Source organism: Plasmodium vivax, chromosome 12, assembly GCF_000002415.2.
Source record: "Plasmodium vivax chromosome 12, whole genome shotgun sequence".
Classification (NCBI taxonomy): Eukaryota; Apicomplexa; class Aconoidasida; order Haemosporida; family Plasmodiidae; genus Plasmodium; species Plasmodium vivax.
Window position 1 is genome coordinate 285,534 of NC_009917.1, and position 9,900 is coordinate 295,433.

At 46.0% G+C, this 9,900-nt stretch overlaps 4 protein-coding genes across 4 annotated transcripts, besides 4 other annotated features; 3 read left to right on the forward strand and 1 right to left on the reverse strand.

Moving 5' to 3' along the window:
• Positions 1–231: 231 nt before the first annotated feature.
• Positions 232–2,332, forward strand: PVX_083240 (male fertility protein pf47, putative). Its single transcript, XM_001614197.1, has one exon. It carries the CDS (start codon positions 729–731, stop codon positions 2,028–2,030), a length of 1,302 nt encoding a protein of 433 aa, XP_001614247.1. The 5' UTR covers positions 232–728; the 3' UTR covers positions 2,031–2,332.
• Positions 969–996: a microsatellite.
• A 416-nt stretch (positions 2,333–2,748) lies between the features above and the next one.
• Positions 2,749–2,774: a microsatellite.
• A 322-nt stretch (positions 2,775–3,096) lies between these two features.
• PVX_083235 (transmission blocking target antigen precursor (Pfs48/45), putative) lies at positions 3,097–5,184 on the forward strand (the record flags this gene model as incomplete). The annotated part of the gene is made up of 2 exons (XM_001614196.1): positions 3,097–3,529; positions 3,646–5,184. Exon 2 carries the CDS (start codon positions 3,832–3,834, stop codon positions 5,182–5,184), a length of 1,353 nt encoding a protein of 450 aa, XP_001614246.1. The 5' UTR covers positions 3,097–3,529; positions 3,646–3,831.
• Positions 3,433–3,453: a microsatellite.
• A 1,288-nt stretch (positions 5,185–6,472) lies between the features above and the next one.
• PVX_083230 (hypothetical protein, conserved) lies at positions 6,473–7,012 on the forward strand (the record flags this gene model as incomplete). Its single annotated transcript, XM_001614195.1, has 1 exon — positions 6,473–7,012. The coding sequence occupies one exon, from the start codon at positions 6,473–6,475 to the stop codon at positions 7,010–7,012; it is 540 nt and encodes a 179-aa protein (XP_001614245.1).
• A 383-nt stretch (positions 7,013–7,395) lies between these two features.
• On the reverse strand, positions 7,396–9,693 carry PVX_083225 (hypothetical protein, conserved; the record flags this gene model as incomplete). Its single annotated transcript, XM_001614194.1, has 1 exon — positions 7,396–9,693. The coding sequence occupies exon 1, from the start codon at positions 9,220–9,222 to the stop codon at positions 7,396–7,398; it is 1,827 nt and encodes a 608-aa protein (XP_001614244.1). The 5' UTR covers positions 9,223–9,693.
• Positions 8,834–8,856: a microsatellite.
• Positions 9,694–9,900: the final 207 nt, after the last annotated feature.

Genomic DNA, 9,900 nt, shown 5'->3' on the forward strand with positions numbered 1-9,900 from the left:
ATGTATGTACATGTGGAGAAGGGGGCCACATCCTCCCCAAAAGGGGGAGCTTCTTTCCCGAAGGTGTCAACCCCGCACATGTTGCGCGAGGAGTGCAACGTCACAGGGGTTCCCCGGCAGTCAGCCATCTTCTGCAGCGTCAGAGTGGGTCAAGCGCACAGAAAAAAAAAAAAAAAAACACACACACACACATATATATATATTTATATATATTTATTTGTACCTGCTCATGGCCGCTTGATCAGCGGAGCTCGCACCCCCTGAACAGATGGAAAAAAAAAAATTATGTACACACGTGTACACGTAGATCACCGCGAACGCGGCAGGACAGAAAAAAAAAAAAAAATGAAAAATACTCCATTTTGCGCAACGGCGTATAAAAAGAAGGGGAACAAATTGCACCAGCGGTGAATCACCCTACTGCTACGCATTCAGAGATAATCGAATTGGGTCCCCCGGCACACATAACGGGCTTTCTACATTTTCGCGTCGGTTTGAGAAAGCGTGCCCACTAGCAAAGGGCGTAAAAGGCGCTTCAAAGGAGTTGGAAGCACCGCCAATTTTGGAAGAGTTATAAACCCACAAACCCGGCAGGATCAATCAAACGCCAAGCAGCGAGTTACCCCAGCAAAGGGCACACCACCGCAAACAGGCAGAGCGGTCCACCCTAACTGTAAGTGCCTGCCTACCAATACTTAGGACCACTAAACGGGAAGTGCGCCCCCAAGATGAAGCTACTAACCTTTGCCGCGGCGACCTATGGGTTCCTACTGAAGGAATGTCTAAACAGCTTCATATTTCCAACGAAGCATTTATGCGACTTTGCGTTGAATCCCCATAGTAGCATCAAGCCGGTGCTCAAAGAAGCGAGTGGAAAGGATGAAGAAGTGTGGTGCAGCGTGCATAACCCAAGTCTCACAGACTACGTAGCAATGGTGTGTCCCAAAAAAAAAGGAGGAGACTACACAGAGTTAGAAACAGTGCCAGCCAACTGCTTCACCAAACATCTCTACTCCCCATATGATTCAGAAGAAAATGAAAAAGACATGGAACTTCTCGAATTAGACCCAAAATTATCCTTCAACAGAACCTTTAACGATTTTGTATTAAAGGTGTTGGTCATCCCAGGGTATTATAAGCACAACAAAACAATCTACTGCCGATGCGACAATAGGAAAACGAAGAAAGGGGAGGACCAAGAAAAAATAGAAGAAGGGAAAGTAGGATTAGTAAAAATCGTCTTGAACAAAAAAGAAAAAAAACCAAGAGGAATCGATTTCACAGAAACTGATGAGTTGGAACAAACAGACATAGTCCAAAATGGAAATGACAAACTGGTGAAGGTGAAGGAAAATGAAACTATTCATTTTAAATTTAACTCCAATCAAAAACTTGAAATTAAGGAATGCGAAAATGTTATTAACATGAAATATGGCTTTCTACAAGAGCACGTTTTAAATTTTAGATTTCCTGCCGTCTTTTTATCCTCAGAAAACTGCACCATAACAGTTATAGAAAGTGCAAAAACACCTGTAAGGATTATCATAAAGACGCAGAAAACGGAAAACATAGATGGCTGTGATTTTACCAAACCGTCAGGGGAGGGAGATTACCAAGATGGGTTTGCCTTAGAAGAATTAAAGTCAAATGAAAAAATATGTACGATACATATCGGCTCCAGCAAGAAGAAAATTTCTGCAGGTATTAAGTGCCCCTACAAATTAACACCTACCTACTGCTTTAGACACGTCCTATATGAAAAAGACGTCAACGGGGTGAAGTCCTATCACCCCTTCTTGTTGACCGACGTTTTGGGAACCCTCGATGTAGAATTCTACAGCAATGCACAAGAGGGATCCTACATAATTGGGTTGCCAACCAATCCCCAAAAATATTCTGTTGTGAGATGCGTTTGTGAGCATAATGGAAAAGCTGGTATTATGGAACTGAGGATTGCCTCTTCCTCCGGGTGGGCCTTCCTCAGCCTCACCTTGCTGCTTCTCCTCATCGCTCTCCTTTCCGCGTGCTAGCCGTCACGCCGCGTTGCCCTGCGAAGTGGCGTCGCTGCGCAGATAGCCACATGTGTGGTTTGCAGCACCACGTGATGATTAGGGCAGCATGCTCCCCCGCATGAAAAAGATTCAACCGCGGAATGTGCACGGGTGTCCCTACACACTTCTATAACGCAGCGCTGAAGTTTGCCCCCGCTGCCATGCGCCACACACTTCTATAGCGGCGCTCCGATTTTTCTTCCTCCCTGGGGAGAGACAGCCGAACCCCGTGTTGGGGCAGGGTGAGCACACTTGGTGCGCCTCTCCCGTAAGGAACAACCACGAAATGAAAGAAAAAATTAAGTAAAAAAATAAAAGAAAAGAAAATTGAACTCCTCCCCGGATAGGAACATATAGGAGCCTTCATCGTCATTTTTCGCAAAAACGATGCGCCCCTCCATCTCAGGTTCATCGTCCGTCCCTATTCTTCACCCACAATTTTCATAGCTAAAAAATGCCCCTCAAAAGGAGGCTAAAAGTTAATATACAAAATAGACACAGTGGGGTAAAGAACCCCAATTCGTCGGCTAACCTGAGAGGAAAGATTTTTCCGCTCTGCGTCTATGCCTTATATTTCGCACTGGTTCCTTCGAACTGTCTGTAAATTTTACCCCCTCCAAGATGGGCGATCTCTCAGTGTGCAGCCGTTCTGTGCAGGGTACTTCCACGCGGAAGAAACGCCGCGCCCACTGCGCAATTCCCTTTACACATCCCAAAGCGAACGGCACCAATGGTGGAAGTAACGCTCGCTGTGGCGATTCTACACCGAAAAAGGGGCATACCCCACACATATGCATAGGTACAGGAGTGCATACATACGGGTGTACTTACATGTACGCACGCGCGGGGACCCTCCTCCTTCACAATGCTGTAGATCCAGTTTTCTTCAAAAAAAAAAAAAAAACTTCGAACATATTCATAGCATGTGAAACAATTGCACATGCGTATAAACGCGCGGTAAAAATGGATTGAAAAAAAAAAAAAAAAAAAAAAGGACATTCCCAGATATCCAATCCGCACGGCAATGTTAAAAAGCGCTTACTTTGTAAAAAAAAAAAAAACACAAGTGATGATACTGTAAGACAGAGCCAGACTGGCGTGGGCACACATAATATCGCCTCTTCCCAACTAGGAGCAAATTTCGAAGGGTGACTTTACCTCACCAGTGGGGAAAAGAAGAAATGTCGAAGTGGCTAAGTGACGAAGTGGCCAAATGACGAAGTGGCCAAATGACGAAGTGGCTAAATGACGAATGGCAAAATTTTGAATTAACGCGCGAACCTCTGCCACATTCCACATTCCACACTGCTCATGTGAAAATTCACAAAGGGGCGTCTTTTTTTTTCATTTAAATTATTATTATTTTTTTTTTTAAAATTTCGCGCACCCCTACCTTCCTTACATTGCCGGTGTGCACGCGGGCCCTCCACTCCTTCGCCCCTCCAACAAATAACGTGCAAATAACGTTTGCCATGTGTGTATGTGCATTTGGGCGAACTTCATTCCACTCCAACAGCACATACAATTGTAATATATGTACCATACACGTGACCATACTGCCAAGGGCCGCCTCCTCTCTTCCCCCCTCCTATAGATTGTGCCAACAGAGGGTTCACTTCCGTCTTTGAGCGCGCACGGCAGAAACGGGGCACGCAGATTGATGTCGCCCGAGTGACTCCGCGCCAGTGTGACTCCGCGCCAGTGGACAGCTGGGCCAGTTAATTGGAATAATTTCGACCACTCCACCTACACCGCTCCTCTACACCGCTCTACCGGAACCATGTTGAAGCGCCAGCTCGCCAACCTGCTGCTCGTGCTGTCCCTGCTGCGGGGCATAACGCACACACAGATGGCCAAAGGAGAGGTCAAGTACGTCCCGCCAGAGGAGCTGAACAAAGACGTGTCCGGATTTTTCGGGTTCAAATGTAACTTCTCCAGTAAAGGAGTCCACAACTTAGAACCCATTTTGACGGAAAAAAGGTCCCTCGTCTGTAGCATCTACTCCTACTTCATCTATGACAAAATAAAGTTAACCATCCCGAAGAAGATCCCAGGATCTAAATTTAAAATGCTACCAGAAAAATGCTTCCAAACGGTGTATACAAATTATGAAAAAAGGACAGAGGAAAAAATAGAAAATATGGGCTTGGTAGAATACGAAGTGAAAGAAGATGATTCTAACTCAGAATACACAGAAAAAATTCTGACCATTTCTCCCTTCAACACAAAGGATGTTGAATTCTTTTGCATTTGCGACAATTCTGAAAATGTCATATCCAATGTGAAGGGAAGAGTGGCCTTGGTTCAAGTGAACGTGTTGAAATACCCCCACAAAATTACCTCCATCAATTTAACAAAGGAACCATATTCTTACCTACCTAACCAGGTAGATAAGACCTCCTTCAAATCACATAAATTGGACTTAGAGCTTCAAGATGGAGAGTTGGTTGTCTTGGCATGCGAAAAAGTGGACGACAAATGTTTCAAAAAGGGAAAGGACACTTCTCCCCTTTCTCTATATAAGAGCAAAAAAATCGTTTACCATAAGAATCTTTCCATTTTTAAAGCACCCGTGTATGTAAAATCTGCGGACGTGACCGCAGAATGCTCCTGTAACGTTGACAGCACGATTTACACTTTGTCCTTAAAACCGGTGTATACTAAAAAGCTCATTCATGGCTGTAATTTCTCTTCAGATAAATCTACACACAATTTTACAAATCATGTAGATATGGCTGAACTTGGTGAAAATGCACAAATTACCTGCAGCATAGAACTGGTGGATACTTCCTATAACCACTTGATAGGAATGAGTTGCCCTGGGGAAGTTCTGCCCGAGTGCTTCTTTCAAGTGTACCAAAGAGAGTCCCCAGAATTAGAGCCTTCCAAAATTGTCTACCTAGATGCTCAACTGAACATTGGAAATGTAGAATATTTTGAAGACAGCAAGGGAGAGAATATCGTAAAAATTTTTGGCCTCGTTGGAAGCATCCCCAAAACGACTTCCTTCACTTGCATCTGCCGAAAGGGCAAGAAAATTGGCTACATGTCCGTTAAAATTGCCGCCGGCTACTTTGGCTTCCTCGCCAAGATTTTCATCCTCCTCATTGTGCTCCTCCTGTTGTACTTCTGAGGCGGGCGTGCAGGCGATGATTTAGGGAAAGTTATGCGGTTCACGGGAAAGCACACGCGGTTTTCGGGAAAACATACGATTTTGCGGAAAAGAGACTGGCGACGAGCGCGTGCACCTGTTTGTACACACGCACACATATATATATATATATATATATACACACACGCATGCCCAACTGTGCTGAGAAAAAGGCGCGCCTTCCACTTCATCTTACCACCCACCACGGTTTTTGTTCGCTGTGCAAAATTTCGCCGCTGCGTCATCAATCTTCGAACTTCGCCATCACACCTTCGCCACTGCCTTTTCGCCCCTTCACTTCCGCGCTGAGAGCCCCCTACTTCGCAATCCACACGAATGCAAAATAGACTCCCCAATTCTGAAAACTCCAAAAATATCTTTTTTTTTTTTTTTTTTTTTTTAATACATGTGCTTATTTAATTTCCTATGGAGAATGTGTGCATACTTTCAACATCATTTATCCCTCTCCCCCTTTCTTCCACACGACTTTAAGTTGACACGCATATATCGTTACACATGCGTTATTGGCGGCAGAACGGACTGTCCCTTTTCTCCTTGCGATTTTCTGCACCCCGAAGAGGTGAAGATTTCCAATGGTGGGTCACCGTCGGGTCGTAAAGCGAAGTGGTCAGTTGTTTGCCCTCCGCGTGGCGCGAAAAATGCCGCAACAGAAAGGGCGAATTTATCCCGCACACCCCACGGAGGAAGTGCAAACGTCTGGCACAAATGAGTCGACCAAAGAGGCTACATGTAGGCGTCGTGCTGTCATGCAGATTTTAACTGCTTAACTTTTTTTTTTTTATGACCTCACGTGGGAAAGGTATTTTTTTTTTTTTTTTTTTCATTGCCTAAACTGGGGATTCATTTTTTTTTCTTTTTTTGCCATCTCTAATTCGGAAGAGGAAATGCCCCAGGAGGGCCATTTTTCAAACTCCCTCAAGTGGTTTTCACTCCGAACGATTTCGCCCCACTGTTCATTCAGCGCAAGTGTGGGGGTATTTTTTTTCCCGAAAAATTATCCCCAGTTTGGAGGCTCCTTGCTTAGCTGAGCTAAGGGGCATACCGAACACACCTGGATAGGGAGCACACCGTGATAGGGAACACACCGGGATAGTGGACACACCAAGGGGACGGCGCAGGGCAAATGGCGAGGCTGCCGCCGCTCCTCCCCTTGCGCGGGAACATACGGAGGCTGTGCTTCCCCCCCAGGGACCCAACCCCCGCGTCAAGAAAATGCTGCCTGCACACGTACATGCAACAGAACAATGGAATGAAGAAAAGGACCCCCCTGGTAGGGAAACGAAGCTACTTTACATCCCTGTACGACACCAAAACTGAGAAAACAAAATTAATAAGCGAAATGGACGATCTGTATGACCACATTTTAACGAGCAACTGGAACGACTCAGTACACCTCGTTTTGAATGTCTCCATTTGGGAAGGAATTCTACACTCCATAGAAGCTAGAATAAAGCCATATGAACAAGATGAAGATATTTTAAAAAAAAAAAAAATGATAAACGAAATGTTTGATGTCCTCTTCATATTAGAAGATTTGAGAGACCATGTAAATGAACTTTTGGAACAGTCATCACGTGCAAGTGGACTGGCAGGGACATACATTTTGGCCTCCTTCAAAATAGAAAACATGGTTGAGCACATCGAGTTTTTGAAGGCCAAATATGATGAGCTGCTGCTAAAGTACCCACTTTATAAGTACCAGATCGATATGGTCCTGGGGAAGGGCCTGGCCCTCCTACGGCAGAGATACACCTTCGAGTGGAGGCACATGCACGATTTTTTCTTTTAGCCCCTTGGGGCGGGGGGGCCAAATATGTGTGCACATCAGGTGGAAGCAGCTGGAGGGGGGAAGTGGAAGAACCACGAATGGATCCCCTTTCAGTGTTGCACCGTTCACATCACCCCACTGTCACAGTGGAGGGATATCTCCCCTACGAGATCACAATTTAAATTTCACCTTCACATAAAACGTTAAAACTGGTACAAGAGTGGCTCCTCAGGATATCTCGCACCACACAATGGTGGAAATTCAGGAGGGACGGGGTACACCGCCGGGCAGCATAGGCAATAACACATACAGATATATATCCTCATGTGCACACACACAAAAAAAAGCACCCGCAATGGCGCGAAGGTACAGACAGACGTAACAAACGGCACGCGAAGGGGGGCCTACTTCTCCCGCACCATTATATAATTTTTCCTCTTTTGCTGCCCCGTTTTGGAAAAAATAATTTTCCTAGACAGGGTCGGGAACATGAAAGCCAAGTTGTGCCTGTTAAACCCTATGACGTACGACAGGGGGTCGTTTTGATTCACCCCAAAAGATGGCGATTTATAATCCCGCACATATTTGAAGCACTCTACATTATCATCAGGAGGGGTACTTTGCGAACATCTCACATTCTGCATGACCGTATCGTCTCCCTCGCCATGTTCCCCCCGCTCTCCTTTTTTTTCCACGTATTCGTACTTATTTGTTTCGTTAAACGTTACACGCTTGCTCCGGTGTGTCAATTCGACCGATGCGCTTCTTTCATTTCCTTCATTTCCTTCATTTCTTTCACTTTTTGACTTAGCAAATTTTTCTTCTTCCAATTCGTCTTCCTCCTCCTGCTGGTTCTTCACAGGGGGGGTCACCTTTTCCCCCTTGGGCAGCTTACCCCTTAACTTCTCCCTCATTTTTAACTTGAAGAGGTACTTCTTTATGAGAAATTTGCTCAGGCTGATTTTTTTTTTCGCTGCCGGGGAGTCGCTCGCTTGGTCGGGTGCGTCCCCACCATCACGATCAGTAGCGCTGCCAACCGTACCGCCGCTAACCGCGCTAACCGCGCTAACCGCAGCCACCCCGTTGGACCTCCTCCGCGCCGAACCATCCCTGCGCAGGTACTTATTCAGAATATACTCGTCGCAACCCACGTCGTGCGCCTTGTACAGCCCGTACAGATGCTTATCGCGCGTCTTCTCCACCAAATGCAGCAGCCCGAGCATACCGCTGCTTTTCTTCTTCGGCTCACTGTTCGAGGTGGCACTCGCCCCCTTGCTCAGCAATTTACTGGCATCCTCCCCACCACTGCTTCTGATGTAGTCACTGGAATTCCCAATCTCCATAATGCCTTGTATATATTTATTGCTCCACACACCAATGTGGGGCAAAAGGGGGTAAATCTTTTTCACCTTGGTTCCTTTCTTTAGCGGATGTGGAAAGTAGCAATCGTACGGTACTTTCCTTTTCCCACATTTCAACGTCAATTCGGAGGAGCCGTCATCATTTTCCAAAGCGCCACTCTCAAAGCCCTTGCCACCCTGCTCATGTGTGTTCCTTCCAATAGGGGAACTTCTTTCCTGTGCATCTCTGCTTTTCCTTTCTGCACACTGCAGAAGGGTACTTCTAACCCTTCTAATGTAATGCGGCGCAACCCTGTTGAGAAGCTCCAAATCGTCTCTGTCAAACGTTTGGATTATCGGGGCGGAGGAGGAGATCTGCTTCACCTCATCATTTAGGTTGACGAGGCTATGCGCGCCCCCAACGTTTGCAGTGTTCCCGTGTGAAATCCTCCCATGTGGAGTGTTCCCATGTGCATTCTTCCCATGCCCAATCATCCGCTGACTAACCCTCCCATGCTCTTCCTCATTTTGCTGCCTTACCCAACTGCCTATGTCATCATTATTCTGCATGTTAAAGGAAAACATAAAGGGGAGGTCCATGGGGATGTGTATGTTCCTCTCCACGTCATTCAACCTCTCCACCTTTTCATTTAACAGCATGGTCGTGTAATTGAATTGCAGAATCTCACTGTCTACATCATGCTTTAGGAATTTTACCCCCTCGTCAATGTTCGGTACGTCTAACACAAAATCGGTGCTTCCGCAAAACTTTTTCAAGTTCACTTCATTTTGTTGGTTCCTTATCTTCTTCGCTTCTTCTATGTCCCTCAAATTGCTCCTTTCGTTTTTTCCCTCCCGCTCTCTTGGCTTCTGCCCTTTGGGCATATCCATCTGGTGAGCACTCTCAGCAGTCAAAAGGGATCTCAAAAGTGATGTCAAAATAAAAAAAAAAAAGAGTGGGGGGGGCTGCTCATGATGGGCTGGAAAACTATGCCTGCGTTTTGTGTACCCTCATTTGAGCAGCGCATATAGGGGGCACGTTCCCTTGGCTTCACCCCAAACGGGTGGTCAGCCTGGCAATTTCACAGGGCTAACCAAAGCGACGATCGCATTGAGCCAGTGTACCGCCGCACATGCATGTCACAGAGAGCTTTACCCACCTTCCCACCGTTCAGTGGAAGAGAGGCCCCTTATCGCGTCGTCAAAAAAAAGGCGGCCGCAAAATGGGGCTCACGCGGAGGGATGCGCCAAATAAAAAAAAAAAAAAGGTGACATTAAAAAATCAGTAAAATGTGTCAAAAATGGGATAAAGCCTCCTTCACTCATCAACCCGGTCAAATTATTTATCACGAACTAAGCTGTGCTCGCAAAAAGATGGATGCCCTTGTAGTGCGAAAAAAAAAAAAGAGAAAGAGCTGCTAAATGGTCTCCCAGGAGAGAGATGGCAGATGATCTCCCGAGGAGGTGGTAACCCCACTGCTACTTCCCACTGCTGCTTCGCACTCCACTCAACAATTTTTACGTAACCTTTTTATTTTTCTACGCAACTACTTTTCCACCACCTGTTCG

What these genes read in the sequence shown, in the direction of transcription:
- PVX_083240 (XM_001614197.1), top strand. Translation starts at nt 729, where the DNA reads ATGAAGCTACTAACCTTTGCCGCGGCGACCTATGGGTTCCTACTGAAG.